This window comes from Taurulus bubalis (assembly GCF_910589615.1).
Source record: "Taurulus bubalis genome assembly, chromosome: 16".
NCBI classification, from domain to species: Eukaryota; Metazoa; Chordata; class Actinopteri; order Perciformes; family Cottidae; genus Taurulus; species Taurulus bubalis.
In genome coordinates this window covers 2,854,548-2,873,603 of record NC_136604.1, presented here as the reverse complement: position 1 = coordinate 2,873,603, position 19,056 = coordinate 2,854,548, and the positions used below count along the sequence as shown (strand labels likewise).

The 19,056-nt window shown below is 44.9% G+C and overlaps 1 protein-coding gene across 1 annotated transcript; it reads right to left on the bottom strand.

Annotated features, from left to right (window-relative positions):
- Positions 1-7,925: 7,925 nt before the first annotated feature.
- LOC306749159 (dynein regulatory complex subunit 4-like) lies at positions 7,926-18,432 on the bottom strand (the record flags this gene model as incomplete). The annotated part of the gene is made up of 13 exons (XM_079232416.1): positions 7,926-8,072; positions 8,218-8,283; positions 8,908-9,117; positions 9,189-9,290; positions 9,873-10,040; positions 11,574-11,776; positions 11,866-11,920; positions 12,300-12,542; positions 12,665-12,718; positions 12,872-12,949; positions 13,303-13,356; positions 14,675-14,869; positions 18,388-18,432. 13 exons carry the CDS (start codon positions 18,430-18,432, stop codon positions 7,926-7,928), a joined length of 1,620 nt encoding a protein of 539 aa, XP_079088542.1.
- Between the last annotated feature and the right edge of the window lie 624 nt (positions 18,433-19,056).

Here is a 19,056-nt window from a genome sequence, read left to right as displayed (position 1 = left end):
TACAGAATAAAAGAGGTGCCCACAGCCTCACATGAAAGAGGTTTAGAGCAGAATAGATTCAGAAAGAGAGACATCACATGTTACATTGGGTGTTTGACAGAGTAGGCCTCACTACTTGTAAAGACATTTAAACTGGGGGCCCTACAGTAAGGTGGTACTGGTGAGGTGATCTTTGAAGGCAAAGCGTCCCCTGGTGTGTCCAAGTATGGTGTCACAAACCTACAGATAAATATATAGAGAGAGAAAGACAGATAAAATGTGGGGAAATATCTACTACAAACAGGCTTCATACTACAGACAAAACACTATGTTTTGTGTGTCTTGATGGCTCATCAACATAGACATAAAAAGACAGCCATCAAGGAGCCACCTTGATGGCTGTAGCCTGGAGCTATGGCACACACACACACACACACACACACACACACACACACACACACACACACACACACACACACACACACACACACACACACACACACACACACACAGGCAGTTGAATTTGTATTTTAGATAAAGTTATAGTCTGATATGATATCTACCCAAATCTAACAATGTCCAGCATGTGTTCTGCTGTGGGAAAGATGAAACATTAAACTCTAACACAGGCATCTGCTGATGTTGACACTCACCTCTGCAGCGATCCTTCAAGCTCATCTTTCTTCACAGCCCGGCGCTTCCTCGCTGTTCAGAGCCACTGCTTTGCTCCACACTGAGCATCCAGCTAACCAGCTCCGGTTAGCATATCGGCTTGAGGAGAAGCTCCGGGTGTACGTCAGTGCTTTGCTGCTGAATTTTTAAATCCGGACGTTTGGGTCCCAACATCTGACCGTCGGTTGAAAGGTGTTTCGCGTAGAGATACCACCGAGTTTTCAGTCGCCATACTGAAATAATCAAAGTCTCTGCTAGTGTTGCTCGCGTAGATACGTTGGAGCTGTATGGGCTGTGAGGGAATGATAAAGGTCTCTGATTCGACGAATAGTTCATTCACGTTGCAATAAGAAACGATGTCATTGGCTAGGGCGCCCGAAGATTCTCGTTTCATCCGCCAATGAGAAGCTGTCCTTGCCGTAACGACCGTGAAATGTTTGCTCGCTGCCATAGACTCACATTTGGCCGGCGCCCCGACAGGGGGAGGGGCTTTTCTCAGTGATGATGAATGGCGATATATTATATTTGACACATTTAACTTAAGTGGTAGTTGACAGGGGCTTACGGTCTCCCACATACATTTAGAGCGTCAACGGTATATATTATTATTATTTTTTCCTTTTTTTTTTTTTTTCATCGCAAAATTTTAAGAGGGGCGCCGCCCTCTATTGACGCACCGCCACTGATTCTGATGTGTTTGTTAGTGAAATCCGACGTTGTAAGGGGTACACAAGTTTAATGAAACGGTACGGTTGCCGCAGCAAGTTCATGGAGTTACCTAAGTACTTAAACTTAACAGTTACCTTAATTTACAGTAACTTTTTTAAAGTTCATAAACGTTGTGGTTGCGGAGATAATTAAGTTTACGTTTTTTTTAAAAGATCCTTTTTTTTTGAAACAGGCGAAACGGGGGGCTCAGCTTAAAAGGTTAAGAATAAAACTGTTTTGAAAGGAAGTTCCGCAAGCAGGTCTGTAAATAGAGACAGGAAACACTCAGCTGTAAACCGAGGAGTTTTAGACCAAGATACTTTGAACCCAGAAGTTTTAAACCAACATACTTTAAACCCAGAAGTTTTAAACAGACATACTTTTAACCCAGAAGTTTTAAACCAACATACTTTGAGGAAGCTGTCAGAGCTCATCACACTAAAGATGTGAAGCGCCATGAATTCACCACCGATAGAACAGAAGGAGGCGAACGTTGTACCATTTTTGAATCAGAACCTATGCTAAAAGTAAAGAAGGAAACGTTTGTTCAGGTAGTCACTGAGAAGCTGTTTTCCAGAATCTTTTATGAAAATCAGGACCGTCCCCTCAAGGACATCCTTCTGCATCTGTTTGAAAGCACGTGGGCCGAAGTCGAGGGTGTTGACTTTGAGCTCTCTCAGAAAAACTTGAAGAACCTCGACAAGATCATTTTCAAAGACCTGTGCAAAAAGCTGGGCAGTGCAGATCAGGTGCTAATGTCTTTAAAAATGGAGGATGAGGCGCTTGTAAATTTCATCATCTCCTTTTTTAACCGCTGTGTGACGCAACGGGGAAAAAAGGAGCGGCTTGTAACCCGGCTTGTACAGTTCCCAATACAAAAACAAAATTAAACTGAATTTGATCTTCACATTTGTATTTTAGAATATTTCACAATGTTTGTAATGTGTAAACTCTTAAATCCTAAATTAGCTCCCCTAGGCCGGGCGTAACAACACACACACACACACACACACACACACACACATACACACACACACACACACACACACACACACACACACACACACACACACACTCTCTGCCAGATACAGTGGTGAATAATTAACTAAACATAACTACATGTTCACTCAGGATGTTTGTCCTCGACTGGAGAAGATCTCATTTGGAGGACTGGACGTGTATTTGTTCTCGTGATGATTACTAGTGTGAGCGAGTGTGTGTGTGATCAGGAATACTTCCGTCCAGCACGCTCTGGGTTTTCCTCATAACTTTAGTCAACTCTCAACCCTCCAGACGCCTGAACAGCGCCGCCTAGTGGTCATAATTGTTATCAGATCATCAACTGAACAGAACTAAATACTCATACTAAATGGTTTAACCCTGGGTTTGCATCACACAATGTTACTCTTACACTAGTGTAGCTGAGGGTTATGGTGCGTCTATACCTTATAATAGTAATAAAACAATAACACATTATGGAGCAGCAGTCACCCTGTGGACCCACCACTCGCAGGGAGAATTATCGGGGTCGGGTGCTATGTAGACCGGGCGGTGGGCCAGGCAGGAGACCTGGGCGAGCCGATTGCCGGCAGCATAGACTAGCTCTAGGGACGTGGAACGTCACCTCGCTAGCGGGGAAAGAGCCAGAGCTGGTGCAGGAGGTGGAGCGGTACCAGCTAGATATAGTTGGGCTCACCTCCATGCACAGCACGGGCTCTGGAACCAAGCTCCTGGAGAAGGGTCCTTTTCTGGAGTTGCCCAGAGGAGCCAGGCGGGAGTGGAGATACTCACGAGCCCCCGGCTAAGCGCCGCTGTGTTGGAGTTTTCCCCGGAGAATGAGAGGGTCGCCTACGGCTTGCGGGGAGTAAGGCTCTGACTGTTGTTTGTGCTTATGCATCGAACAGCATTTCAGAGTATCTGGCATTCTTGGAGTCGGTGGGAGGGGTCCTGGAAAGGGCGAGGGACGGCTTGCCCGATCTGAACCCGAATGGTGTTTTGTTGTTGGACTTCTGTGCTACCCACAGTTTGTCCAAAACAAACACCATGTTCGAACATAAGGGGGCTCATAAGTGTACCTGGTACCGGAACACCTTAGGCCGGAGATCAATGATCGACTTTGAAATCGTATCATCTGATCTGCGGCCGTATGTCTTGGACACTCGGATGAAGAGAGGAGCAGAGCTGTCAACTGATCACCACCTGGTGGTGAGTTGGATCAGATGGCGGGGGATTCTGCTAGAAAGACCTGGCAAGCCCAAACGTGTAGTGAGGGTGAACTGGGAACGTCTGACAGAGGATCCTGTCTGGTAGGTCTTCAACTCCCCCCCAACTTCTCACAGATCCCGAGGGAGGCTGGGGACATGGAATAAGTGTGGAGCTGTGGTCGAAGGTCATCAGTGCCTGTCGTCGAGGCAACCCAAGAACTCGGTGGTGGACACCGGGGGTGAGGGAAGCCATCAAACTGAAGAAGGAGGCCTTTCGGGCCTGGCTGGCCCAGGAGTCTCCTGAAGCAGCTGACGGGTACCGGCAGGCCAGAAGGGCTGCAACTGCGATGGTCGCGGATGCCAAAACTCGGGCATGGGAGGAGTTCGGGGAGGCCATGGAGAAGGACTTTCGGTTGGCCTCTAGGAAGATCTGGCAAACCATCCGACGGCTCAGGAAGGGAAAGCAGGTTCTACCCCAGGCTGTTCTCAGCAGGGGGGGGGAACTGCTGACCCGGACTGTGGACATCATCAGGCGGTGGAAAGAGCACTTTGAGGAACTCCTAAACCTGGCCAACATGTCTCCCGGAGAGGGGGCAGCGCCGGAAGACACCCATATCCCTGGCAGAGGTCGCTAAGGTTGTCAAAAAGCTCTTTGGTGGCAAGGCGCCAGGGGTGGATGAGATCCGCCCTGAGATGCTGAAAGCGCTGGACATTGTTGGGCTGTCTTGGTTGATCCGGTCTCTGGACGCCTGCAGTAGGAGCTGTGTTGTATCCTTGGTAGTAAGTCAGACACGTTCCTGGTGGGTGTTAGCCTCCGCCAGGGCTGCCCTTTATCCCCGGTCCTGTTCATCACTTTCATGGACAGGACATCTAGGAGCAGCCAGGGGGCGGAGAGGATCCGGTTCGGGAGTCTCGGGATCGCCTCTCTGCTGTTCACGGATGATGTGGTCCTGTTTGCCTCCTCGGACCGTGACCTTCAGCATTCACTGGGGCGTTTTGCAACCGAGTGTGAAGCGGCAGGGATGAGAGTTAGCACCTCCAAATCTGAGGCCACGGTGCTCTGCCAGAAACCGGTGGATTGCTCCCTCCAGGTGGGGACAAACTGCCTACCCCAAGCGAAGGAGTTCAAGTATCTCGGGGTCTTGTTCACGAGTGAGGGTAAGGTGGAGCGGGAGATCGACAGGCGGATCGGTGCGGCTGCAGCAGTAAAACAGGCGCTGTACCGGTCCGTCCTGGTGAAGAGGGAGCTGAGCCGGAAGGCAAAGCTCTCCATTTACTGGTCGGTCTACGTTCCAACCCTCACCTATGGTCACGAACTCTGGGTCGTGACCGAAAGAACGAGGTCTCGGATACAAGCGGCCGAAATGAGCTTCCTCCGTAGGGTGGCCGGGCTCAGCCTTAGGGATAGGGTTAGGAGATCGGACATCAGGAGGGAGCTTGGAGTCTAGCCGCTGCTCCTTCGTGTCGAAAGGAGTCAGCTGAGGTGGTTCAGGCATCTATTCAGGATGCCTCCTGGACGCTTCCCATTAGAGGTTTTCCAGGCACGTCCAACTGGTAGGAGACCCCGGGGAAGACCGAGGACACGCTGGAGGGATTATATCTCCCGGCTGGCCTTGGAACGCCTCGGGATCCCCCAGAATGAGCTGGAAAGTGTTGTGGGTGAGAGGGAAGCCTGGGTCGGCCTGCTGAACCTGCTGCCACCGCGACCCGACCCCGGATAAGCGGCTGATAATGGATGGATGGGACAGAGCTCCGTACTCTGCACAAGACAGCAACCACTTTATTTCTTTTCACACACTGCTATAACATTTTCTCCTCCTTCCGTTTTATCCTTCACAATAAAAGCCCCAGACACATACCTTACACTAGTACTTGTGCACTGGAATTTTTAAGCACCAAGCTATTTTTAGGCTTCCGCTCGAAAATTGCATACCCAAACTAAAAAGGGTGTATCCCTGCAACCACTAGGGCTATTTGAATACTCTTATTCTTATAATAAACAAGTATAATGTGAGATTTTGTTCAGATGTGTAAATATCAGTCTATATGTTACTGGTTAAGAGTAAATGAAGATGACAGACAGAAAAAATTTAAAGTTTTCAGGTCCGCCTAGAAAAAAAGCACTTTCAGGATTATTATTTCTTTGAAATGAAACATTCGTAAGGTCTAAACTTCTCCCAAATCATAACACACTATGTGAACATTCTCTCTGCAAAGTTTGTCTTTGAAAAAGTGAAGCAGAATAAAGTTAGAGAGGGTTTAGTACAGAGCATTCAGGCGATGTCTCAAATGAGCATTTGGGCACATTGGGGCACATCTGTGCCATTTGAATTGTATCATGTACCAAACCTTATACACTCACCTAAAGGATTATTAGGAACACCTGTTCAATTTCTCTTTAATGCAATTATCTAATCAACCAATCACATGGCAGCTGCTTCAATGCATTTAGGGGTGTGGTCCTGGTCAAGACAATCTCCTGAACTCCAAACTGAATGTCAGAATGGGAAAGAAAGGTGATTTAAGCAATTTTGAGCGTGGCATGGTTGTTGGTGCCAGGCGGGCCGGTCTGAGTATTTCACAATCTGCTCAGTTACTGGGATTTTCACGCACAACCATTTCTAGGGTTTACAAAGAATGGTGTGAAAAGGGAAAAAAATGCCTTATTGATGCTAGAGGTCAGAGGAGAATGGGCCGACTGATTCAAGCTGATAGAAGAGCAACTTTGACTGAAATAACCACTCGCTACAACCGAGGTATGCAGCAAAGCATTTGTGAAGCCACAACACGCACAACCTTGAGGCGGATGGGCTCCAACAGCAGAAGACCCCACCGGGTACCACTCATCTCCACAACAAATAGGAAAAAGAGGCTACAATTTGCAAGATCTCCCCAAAATTGGACAGTTGAAGACTGGAAAAATGTTGTCTGGTCTGATGAGTCTCGATTTCTGTTGAGACATTCAGATGGTAGAGTCCGAATTTGGCGTAAACAGAATGAGAACATGGATCCATCATGCCTTGTTACCACTGTGCAGGCTGGTGGTGGTGGTGTAATGGTGTGGGGGATGTTTTCTTGGCACACTTTAGGCCCCTGAGGGCCAATTGGGCTTTGTTTAAATGCCACGGCCTACCTGAGCATTGTTTCTGTCCATGTCCATCCCTTTATGGCCACCATGTACCCATCCTCTGATGGCTACTTACAGCAGGATAATGCACCATGTCACAAAGCTCCAATCATTTCTAATTGGTTTCTTGAACATGACAATGAGTTCACTGTACTAAAATGGCCCCCACAGTCACCAGATCTCAACCCAATAGAGCATCTTTGGGATGTGGTGGAACGGGAGCTTCGTGCCCTGGATGTGCATCCCACAAATCTCCATCAACTGCAAGATGCTATCTATCAATATGGGCCAACATTTCTAAAGAATGCTTTAAGCCCCTTGTTGAATCAATGCCACGTAGAATTAAGGCAGTTCTGAAGGCGAAAGGGGGTCAAACACAGTATTAGTATGGTGTTCCTAATAATCCTTTAGGTGAGTGTATTTCACTTGTATATTACTTATGGTGATCAATACATTCAAATACAGCATTTTCTTCATGAATTATGATTTTTTAAATTCATGAAACAACCTACATATTTCCCATTAAAATAAAACACACACACAAATTAACTGAATGAACTTGGATCAAACTGTACAACACAGTAAAAAACAAAGTGTAACAACAATGCATTTTATACTTTTATGATTATCTTTCTTTCTGTTTGAGTTTTTTTGGTAAATGGCTTACTGATTCTTGTACCAAAGGATTTGGTGTTTAATTTGTTGTGCAACATTAATATATTTTCTTGTGATTTATATATATATATTTTGCAATAAATTAAAAAAGGCCCATTAATGGGCCTACGTGGTTTAAAAAGTTTTAAATAACCCAAATTCAGCAACGACACTAATAATAATTGTTGAAAAGACACCAAATAAAATGAAGACCTGAAGATAAATAGAAATGCCCATTGAGGAAATACGACATTTAAGAAGTTGCATAGAGAGTCCAAAGGTGTGATGACGTAAACATTGTTTATTGTTGTTGAACAACAGGAGGCACAGAGTTCACCTGGTAAACACCTCGACAGCATCCACAGAAAGACATGGACTCTGGTTCCATAACCTGGACAGAGGGGAAGCAGCTAGGAGCGGCTTATTCATCTCTTTATTCATCTCTTTATTCATCTCTTTATTCATGCTCTTCATTCATGCTCTTTATTCATGCACGCCACGTGGTTGCTAGGAAAGGATCCCGTAACAGACAGGGAGGGAGGGAGGAGCATGCAGGTGGAGCCGCTGAGTGCAGCATGAGTTCACTCTTTGGAGGCAGGTCCAGCAGAGTCCCGCCCCCGAGTCGGTCCCCCCAGGATCCACTTGGAACGCTTGAAGGGAAAGTCGTACAGAGGGACGCCCAGAGCCTTCAGCTTGTCCTTACAGGTCTGCAGCAGGTTGTCATACTCCTGCAGGTCACACACACACACACACACACACACACACACACACACACACACACACACACACACACACACACACACACACGTTTATTGCATTCAGCTGACAGATTACTCTCAATAAATGCGTGCAAACCCTTTGAAAGGAACTGACCGTACAATCTCGAGCCAAGTGGCTCTGCAAGCTGCTGATGGCGGCCTGTTTGGACTCCAGCGTTTCCTACGAGCAGGAAAACACTTTCAGAAAGCGGTTCTTGAAGCTCCCGCACAAATATTTTAAGACAATCTTCATTACCGTGCCAGTGTCCCCTGTAGTTTGCATGGTTCATGATGCATCATATACGTGTTGGACAGAAGATCATTCAGCTGATCGTTCAGTGAGGGACGTTGGGAAAAGGAATTCTTATGGATTCTCTCGGGAAAACAATGCACACAACCCCTTTTAAGTGAGGTTTAACAGTAAGACTGCTGTCTGAACTGAATGATATGTATAAGATTGAACAACGTCAGATTCATGGATGCTGCTGTATGTAGATGGACATCAAGAAGATTGATGGCTTCTTGAGGACTAAACGCATTCCGTCAGTCTGATGTTCTGCGAAGTCTTCTGAGTAACGCTGAAGGGAAACTGTAGTCTAGACGTTGCTTTACATGGATACAGGAGTGTGTCATCTGTATAAAAACAGATGATGTTGGTCTGAGTTGGAGGGATGATTTTGGTCCTGCAGATTGTAAATGATAATGGGCCGAGCATGGAACCCTGTGGTTCCCCCTCGGTCATCAAAAGGGTGCTTGTTATGAGGCTGTCAGCAAAGGTCGTCCGAAAAAAAACAAAAAAACATACTTGGAGTTTGTTTGCGGCGCTGCTGGCTGCAGTTTGGTCGACGTTGGAGGCCGAGAGTGCGGCGCAGAGCTGCGCCTCCTTCTTCTCCACCGTTTGGGTCAGCGCTGCCACTTTCCTCTCCAGCAACAAGTGCTTCAGGCTGCTCTTCTGCTCCGTGTCCAAGATGGCCTCCGTCTGCTTCTGCGACAGCTCTTCGCACTCCTGCTGAACCTGAGGAAAGCCACCATGTGAGTCCCCGCCGAGCTGAGTGGAGGTAACCGGGCCTTCCTGAAGCAGCTCACCTTCTCAAAGGCCTGCTGGAGCAGCACACGGCCCACCAACAGGTCCCGCCGCTCCTGATCCAGGGCCTTCACTCGGGCCTTCACTCGGGCTTTAGTCGCCGCCTGTCACACAACATTGTTTTGGTTTTAGGGGTATTATGTTCTTAGTTTAGTCTTTTTTAGTCAGTTATAACAGTCTACTCATCTGGCGAATAAAGGATCCTTGAACTATAAAATGGTCAGTTGAAAGCGGACCCAGCTATGGTAGAAGTAGCAAAAATATACAAAGGAAAGTTTTATACTTAATATCAATATTTAGGGATAATAGTTATTAGTATTGAAAAGCTATATGTCGGAACAGGAGTCTAAACGTAAGGTTGATTATCGAACCTCAACACATTTAGTTTGAAAACAGGTGGCTCAGATGATGAAACCCTTTATGTAGGACTAAAACATTCTGACTACGGTGTGTGTTCGTTAAAAAGATGTTGAAACTAATGTGAAAGATGGACAAATGTATTCAAATCAATATAAAATTAAATGTAAATAAACCTTGCCTTTCAGCTGAACACTAATGCACACCTCAGAAGAATAAAGAAATACAGAGGATTTCATCAACTGGAAACACAGTCAGTATATTTGTGTCACAGTTTAGATAGCAACGTTCAATATGATGCTGCTGGAACCGGCGGGCCCTGAACGCACCGTTGTCTTGGTCGAGGCCTGCAGGTGGTCCTGCAGCTGTTTCTGCAGCTCCGGAAGCTTCTGTTGGTTCTCCAGCAGAGACTCTGTGAGACGCTTGTTCTCCTGCTCCCCGGCTGAGCTCCTCTTGTCCACGCAACCCTTCAGCCTCGTCGCCTCTGCAAGTTTAACCTGCCGAGCAACAAAGCAGCAGCAACCTCAACACACTGATCTCTGAACATCTGCAGCTGTTAAAGTCACCTCAAGAGTCTTGATTGGACAACATTCTCAAATAAATGTCATCCAATTCTACTTGATTTTTACAAGTGACAGCAAAATGCAAAAAACATCTTCGTTAAACAAATCCAATACAGCAGAGGTGGCCAACCAGTCAGAGACTAAGAGCCACATTTTTTACTGTGTTACCGCAAAGAGCCACATCATACACAGCTTTTTTTTGTCACAGTTGAGAAGGACAAGGAAAAAACCCAAAAGTGCATCTTAAGGACACAAGGTAATACAACACACATAATAATGTTATAACTCCAGCCTTTTTGAACAAAACATAAAAAAAAAGGTTGGGAATGAAGCGAACTATCACAAATAGTCCGATGTGTAAACTCACGCAAGTAAAGTGTGTTGTGAACGCAGCATTGAGGAGTGTGTGAATATATATATATATAATATGAAATGTGCAATCTGTACACATAACATCCTGTCCCGGGACCTCACATCAGATCAGGAAAAACTCCCCAAATAAAGATAGTAAAAACCCTTTCACAGGGAAAACAGGAAGAACCTTTGTTGGACAAAAGAATAGATGTCATGTGACTAGAATGAACAACGTAACAGAGTTACAACACATTACATCAATATGACTGAAATTTAATAAATTGCACTCTGCCGCATTAAAAAATCCCTTCAAAATAAAAGCACAGGATTTTTTTTTTTTATGCCCATGTAAAATGACCGTCCTGATGGACTGAAAACGGGTCGCGATTTCATGGCTTTCAATCCGTCGCGCCTTGAGTTTGACACCAGTGGTCTAAAGTATTTGCAAAATCAACAAAACACAAACACAAACTTGATTGTAGAGCCAGGTACTTTTTCTTTGAGGGGAAAATAACTATTTATAAACTGTGATTGTTGACGGTGGAGAACAATGTCTCTCCTAAAGCCCTGATTGGCTGGTAAAACATACATTTCACTTCATCTTACTGTCAGAAATGTCTCATGAATTATCAAATATTTACAAATAATGACATTCTAGTCTGGACAGAAGATGCAAGAAGGCAAAAACATCTTTATGAAACAACACAAAATAATTTTGTGTATTCGATTTTTTTTAGGTCAGTAACCTTTACTTGGAGGGCAATAAAAGCTATTTGAAATATATATACAAAATAAAATAAGATTTGTAAACAAGTATAATAAATACGTAATCACACAGTAAAGGTATGATAAATTAGTAAAAAAAACAAAACTATATGATATAGTCCGACTGAATGGTTAACATTGCCCAGTGGATTGAACAGATTATTTATATTGCACATGAATCAATGAGGAATTGTCAGGTTTGGTTGGGTTTGTGTGGTCGACTGGGAGTGATGGTTGTGCAGTTTGACAGCAGCAGGAAGGAAGGAGCTGCATAGTGAGTTAGTGTGTTACACACACACACACACACACACGTCTGTTGTTTCCCTGGTGAGTCTGCAACGTCCTTACCTTAATATCTCTCTGATCCTGCAGCTGTTTCTTATGAGTATTACAGTAATGTGCAACGCGTTGGACGGCGTTGTCGTGCTCCTCCATCAGAGCCTCAATGCGGCTCCCCATCTGGCCCTCGATGGTGCCGACCTCGTCCTGCTGCTTCTTGGTGTCCGCTGTGATGATGGACCGCACTTTGATGTGATATTTCATCTCCATTTCTATTTGGAAAGCAACGCAAGGAAAAACGTGAGTCACAGGTTATGACAGGCGTTTATGAATAATCTCGAGAAGGCTTGGATTCATTCACCTATGGCTCTTTCATCCCAGCTGTTTTCCAGCTCCACTAACTCCGCCTGCTGCTTCTGTTGAGAAGCAAAAGGCCCAACAGGTCTGGTGAATATGGAAGCCCATATTTGACCGTAAAAGAAAAAGAAATCATAAAAAAAACATAATTATGAGATAGAAAGTCACAATTATGAGATAGAAAGTCACAATTATGAGATATGAGTTTTTGTTTTTCACCAGATAACAGGAAGAAAAAATAAATAAAAAAGCCAGCGCCACTGAAGCGCATGCGCACATACTTATAATTTTGACTTTCTATCTCATAATTTCGACTTTCTATTTCATAATTATGACGTTTCATCTCTTTTAAATATATATTATTTTACTACACAAATGTGCTTGCATGGTGAAGCTGCAAAATGGTAGAAATGAAACTAGAGACAGACGAAGCCTCACCAGCTGCCGCTCCTTGATGCCGTTCTCGTCGTGGACCTTCTTCTCCCTGCGTGCCGCCTGCAGGCCGTACAGTTCCCTCCGCAGCTCGAGCTCCGCCTGCGCCTGCCGGCTCAGCACCAGCGCAGAGGAGGCAACGCGATCCGCCTTCAGCGCAGAGGCGGCGTCACGGTGCTCGGACAGCACGTGCTGCAGCTTCACCTTGTACACCTGAACACCGGAGACTGAGGTCACACTGAGGTCGCACTGAGGTCACACTGAGGTCACACTGAGGGCAGACTGAGGTCACACTGAGGTCACACTGAGGTCACACTGAGGGCAGACTGAGGTCAGACTGAGGTCACACTGAGGGCAGACTGAGGTCACACTGAGGTCACACTGAGGGCAGACTGAGGTCGCACTGAGGTCACACTGAGGGCAGACTGAGGTCAGACTGAGGTCACACTGAGGTCACACTGAGGGCAGACTGAGGGCAGACTGAGGTCAGACTGAGGTCACACTGAGGGCAGACTGAGGTCGCACTGAGGTCACACTGAGGTCACACTGAGGGCAGACTGAGGTCACACTGAGGTCACACTGAGGTCACACTGAGGGCAGACTGAGGGCAGACTGAGGTCAGACTGAGGTCGCACTGAGGTCACACTGAGGTCACACTGAGGGCAGACTGAGGTCAGACTGAGGTCACACTGAGGGCAGACTGAGGGCAGACTGAGGGCAGACTGAGGTCACACTGGGGGCAGACTGAGGTCACACTGAGGGCAGACTGAGGTCAGACTGAGGTCACACTGAGGGCAGACTGAGGTCACACTGAGGGCAGACTGAGGGCAGACTGAGGGAAGACTGAGGTTAGACTGAGGGCAGACTGAGGTCAGACTGAGGGCAAACTGAAGTCACACTGAGGTCAGACTGAGGTCACACTGAGGGCAGACTGAGGTCAGACTGAGGTCACACTGAGGGCAGACTGAGGTCAGACTGAGGTCACACTGAGGGCAGACTGAGGTCACACTGAGGTCACACTGAGGGCAGACTGAGGTCGCACTGAGGTCACACTGAGGTCACACTGAGGGCAGACTGAGGTCAGACTGAGGTCACACTGAGGTCACACTGAGGGCAGACTGAGGGCAGACTGAGGTCAGACTGAGGTCACACTGAGGGCAGACTAAGGGCAGACTGAGGTCACACTGAGGTCAGACTGAGGGCAGACTGAGGTCACACTGAGGGCAGACTGAAGTCACACTGAGGTCAGACTGAAGTCACACTGAGGTCAGACTGAGGGCAGACTGAGGTCAGACTGAGGGCAGACTGAGGTCAGACTCATGCTCCCATCCTAGAGGAGTGTCACCAGGACATTCAACGTACTCAACTCAACAGTTCACTGTAGGAGAGGCGGTGTGATCCTGATCCCCATGGTGACTAAAGCCCTCGTTGCCTCGGTGTAACGGCAGAACCCAACTGGACATAAAGTCTCAGAGAAGTTAAGAATAAAGCGAAGAACATGTTTCATGTTGACATAAGCCAAATGGATGAACATGTGACGTTTGGATAAAGGTATGGACAGATTGCACAGTTTGATTGTAAGCAGTACATAGGAAGTATAAAACAACGTAAATGTATTCGTTCATTTGTATATCTCATTTTTATTAGTTTTTATTAGTATTGTCCTTCAGTTTCTTTTCGGTTTCAGTAACTCTGTTTCACTAACAGTTTAGAGGCTTTTTGAACATGCAATTTAAAAACTAGTTCATGAAAAAGTATTCCAGTAAAATGAGGAATGAGGAAAACAGGAATCTGTAGCAGCATGTGTTTGTTTGTGTGTGTAAGAGCGTGTGTATGCGTGTGTGCGATTGTGTGTGTGTTAGTGTTTGTGTGCACGTGTGAGTATGTGTGTGTATGTGTGTGTGTATGTGTGTGTGTGTGATTGTGTGTGTATGTGTGTGTGTTTGTTTGTGGGTGTGCGTGGGTGTGTGTTAGTGATTGTGTGCGCGTGTGTGAGTGTATGTATGTGTGTGTGTCAGTGTGTGTGTGAGTGTATGTGTGTGTGTGTCAGTGTGTGTGTGTGTTTGTGTTTGCGTGTGTGTGTATGTGTCTGAGTGTGTGTGTGTGTATGTATGTGTGATTGTGTGTGTGTGTGTATGTGTGTGTGTATATGTGTGTGTGTTTGTGTGTGTGTTATTGATTGTGTGTATGTGTGTGTGTGCGTGTGTGTGTGATTGTGTGTGTGCATATGTGTGTGTGTGTGTGTGATTGTGTATGTGTATATATGTCTGTGTGTGTGTGGGTGTGTGTTAGTGATTGTGTACGTGTGTGTGAGTGTATGTATGTGTGTGTGTCAGTGTGTATGTATGTGTATGTGTGTGTGTGTGTGTGTGTGTTCTCACAGTGGACTCCTTGTGCCGCTCCTCCTTCTCCTCTCTCTCCCGCTGTCTCCCCCTCAGCTCCCCCCTCTCCTCCTCCAGCCTCCTCTTGGAGAGATCCCAGCTGTTCTGGATCTTGTCGCTCTCCAGCTGGAAGTAGCTCCTCTCCTTCCGCTCTCTGACCAGCTCCTCTCGGAGGAGGACGATCTGCTCCTCCAGCTGGAAGGTCGCAGGGACATTTGTGTCAGTTTTTGATTTATTTTAACTAAATAAATGTCTCCCACCACAACTGTTGCATATAAATACATTCACGTCAAAGGTGAATCTCAGCTGTTTAACCGCCAGTATTTCATTTGAACCACGATGTGTTGAAATACAACAAGATGTGTCTCCATCCAAACACTGGGCAGTGGAGCTGGTTCACCCATGACTAGCGTTAGCTAGTTAGCTAGTTAGTTAGCTAGTTGAACACAGCTTCATAGTTTCATAGACCTGGTCTTTCAACCTCTCGTCCGCTGAACGCTTGCCCTTCCCGGCTTTTTTTCTTCCAGTCTTGGGTGGCTGGAAAGAAAACATGATGAGAATCACTTCCAGTTAGCTGACCTAGCTTAGCGGACCTAGCTTAGCTTAGCTGGTCTCCATGAGAAGCTACCACAAGACATACAGTAACTACCAACATCTTTATGAAACCCACAACATAACTATCATACAAACATCTTAATGAAACCTACGACATAACTATCAATAAAAAGAGTTCGCTCACCATCATCAAATATTATACAGGCTAACAATGAACAGTAGTTTGACAGTAGGAGTCTAAATGTAACAGTTGTACAGGTGGTCATGGTAACGTCTTGAATTATTTTATTCAAATAGAACTTTATTGACTGAAAACCTGCTGAACCACAGGGACCTGTGTTTTTGTTGTGTTTTGGAGGAAATTCAACTTTTAATGGAGGAAAACTCACAACAATAACAAATATAACCGATTTTAATAACGGAACAAAAATATGACTTAATATTACCTTATTATTAATCCTACTGCAGGCTTTTCTGATAGGTCAGTGGTTCTCAAATGGGGGTACGTGAAGGAACTCCAGGGGGAATTAGCATCCATTAAAAAATCCTTTGAAAATAGTTATTTAATAAATATTCAATGAAATATAAATGTAAGTTCATAAACTGAATTGTATATATTCTATATTAAATCAGACACTCGTGGCACAGCGCTGTGTATTACATATTTGTTTCAACCAAAGATGCTTTGCGCGGGTTAGGGGTACTTGGCCTAAAGAATATTACACTCGGGTACATCACTGAACATGTTGAGAACCATTGGGTTAGGTGACTAGTTAGTTAGCAGTCTTTAATCTTTAATCAAACAATCACAGGCATAGCCGGCCATTTCTCTTACTCAGTGTTCTCAATGTCCAAGACCTGTTTCTGGTCAACACCACATTAGCATTGCATCTAAGTGTCCTCCATGAATAACCAGTGGGTGTCCAGTAAAACCTGCATCGTCTCCTGTTGGGAACACGAGGGCGACGTCTGTCCCGTGGTGGACCCGATCTCCTGGAGGTCCTGGAGGTCATGTGAAACGTCCCTTGCCGCTCACATCTAACCTTCTTTTAGGTTTAGATGTGGGAGCTATTCTCATAGTTTTCAGTAACTCTAGCAATAAAGTCTAAACTTTCCGCACCATCACACATCTCTTATTATGAATAGATGAAAACAAACAAACTGTATAGCACTTCCTGTTGTGCTATTTATCGAACCAGACTCAAAGGGAATGGGAATGTCTCCAGATTCCCTCAAGACCTCTCAAACAGCTTAAGGCAGAACTGGGATCGATTTGATCTTGACTTTGAGTACAAGGTATTTTGTCCTGTTTACTTGTGTATTGCCTCTTCGTATTTGTAATGTTTTTGCTAACTCCGGCATGGCTATAACCATTAACGTGCTCTGTCCCTATCAAATAAATTAATAAATAAAACGGCAATGTCTATATCCAGAAATCAATTAACCCAGTACTCACATGCTGGCTCATTGTTGGATGTAATCATTCCTCCTCTTCATACGTGAGGGATCTCCTCGTAGCCCGACTACACTGTACACACACACGCACACACACACACACACGCACACACACACGCACACACACGCGCATGCACACACACATGATGGAGGATCAGCTGCCAACGTAGGAAGAAGACTGCATGGTGTCTTTAAGGATGGACAGACAGGCTATGCAGTCATTGACTTCATCCTGACAGACTATTGGTTCCTTTGGGTCCTGCTGTCACAGCCATGTCTTTGTACGGCTCACTACCGTGTGTTGGATGAAGCATGGCTGCAGTTTGTGGTTAACACACTTTGTATGTGTATTATTTCCTCTTTGAAAGGTTCCACAGTCCCGCCTTAAAGAATCTGACTACTTATTTGAGTGCAGTCAGCTCGTGTTCATCACTGATGGAGGGAAATATCTAGAGTTCATTGTGTAACTGGGAACATTGTTTGAAGGGTTGCTACACCCAAATGAAAAAAACATGAGGATTTATTTTTATTTTACATTTATTATGACATACAATATCATACATATTTTTTATAACAAATGTATAATTTGTTTTTGGCATACTATATTTATGACATTATGTAAAACTTTCATGAAATACCATACCATGACATGTTTAGGACATATTCATGACATTTCTTTCATCAGATATTATACTGTGTAATGTTTGAAACACTCCGTATGAGATGCTATAAAACTATATGATGTCTCTTTATAAATGATACTTTCACTGAGGCAGTTCAATGAATCTTGTATTATTTATTTTTGCAATATGGGTCAAAATAGTTCCTTCAATCTCAATTTTTGTGTGAAAGATTGTGTGAAATCATCGAAATCTCCAGAAGAGCTACTGATTGGAAATCTGCGGTGCAACTACATAATATAAAATATACAACAAATTAAAAAAAATATAAATTGAAAGTATAAAATACAGATAGAATCAAAATTAGAGTTATTAAACAATAGATTTTCTATTACATCATGAACCTGAGTGGTACAGTTTTCAACATTCGGGTTTTGAGAAAAGCCTTTTATTTCAGGCAGCTAAATGAAAATCATGAAAAAGAAAAAAGGTTCAAAGTTATTTTGAAAACATTGTTTGTGATAATGCATTTGATGTGACATGCATTCAACCAGCAGGTGGCAGTAGACAACCACAGTACAGCTGAAGCTGACTCCTTCTGTTAAAACTACAACATCCTCATATTTTATTGTGAAATGTGTTAACAGCATACATGGCACAGCTGCGGCCCGTTATAGTTAATAGTCCTAAATAATTCACACATTTCGGCACAGAAATCGGAACAGGAAGTAGAAACGCTTGCGTGCTCGACAGGATAACGTCACAGATTATCGAAGAAGAAACCCGTTGTTGGCCCTGTTTCAGCTGCTAATCGGCTTTGTCACAAACTCGATTCCCCGCGCTAATCTCAACCTGCCAGCACATCCGAACTGGGCACACAGAACAAAGGTAAGACTCTTTTAAAATCAAATTAGGGAGCAACAAGACTCTTGTAATCCTCTGTTTCCTAGCCTTCTTAGCGATGCTGCTGTTCTCTCCATTCAGACGCAGCTTCATGCTAAATCTAATCCCTATTCATCAAAGACAAACAAACAAAAAGGTGATGGAACACAATCCAATCAGCATCCGGCTGCCGGAACACACGTGCGACCTGCGGGTGCAGGGCGCCGCTGCGGGGATCACCGCCATCACGCGGCTCAGTTTGCCCTTCACTCTGAATTCACACGGAGAAACAATCCAGCCTTTTTAAATTAGCGGCTAGTTAGTGAGAGTGCTCCCCAATCAGAGCCCCCGCATTCAGCCAATCAGTGGTCACATGGAGGTCAAACGCTCGTTGGGTCATTTGGTGACGTGAGATCAGACCGTTCAACGATTCATCCTCGGCTTTAAGATATCTCATGCCTGTAAGATTGCCAGCGAGTTTTCTCTCACTTCAAATCACACTTGACACATCAACACTTGTTGGTGTTGGATTGGAGGCGTGGCCTCTGAAAGGTCACAGCTTGAAGGTTATTGTGAGAATAAATGTACAAAAAAATCAACATCGCATCAATTTGTAATCTTCTTTTATGTGTTGATTTCCCTCTTCCACACAAATATGTCTTCTTTTTTGGGGGGTTTCATACCTTTATTGATTCATAATTCAAAGGTGTCAGGAAGTCACTCCATGGAATAATTAGGGTTATTTATATGTTCACATGCTGGTCAAGAAGCTCCCGTGCAGTTATAAACCTGGCAGACGAATGATAGACTGACACTGACAACCTTTAATTCAACATCTAATAATACTGAACGAATGTCAGCATGCTGGTG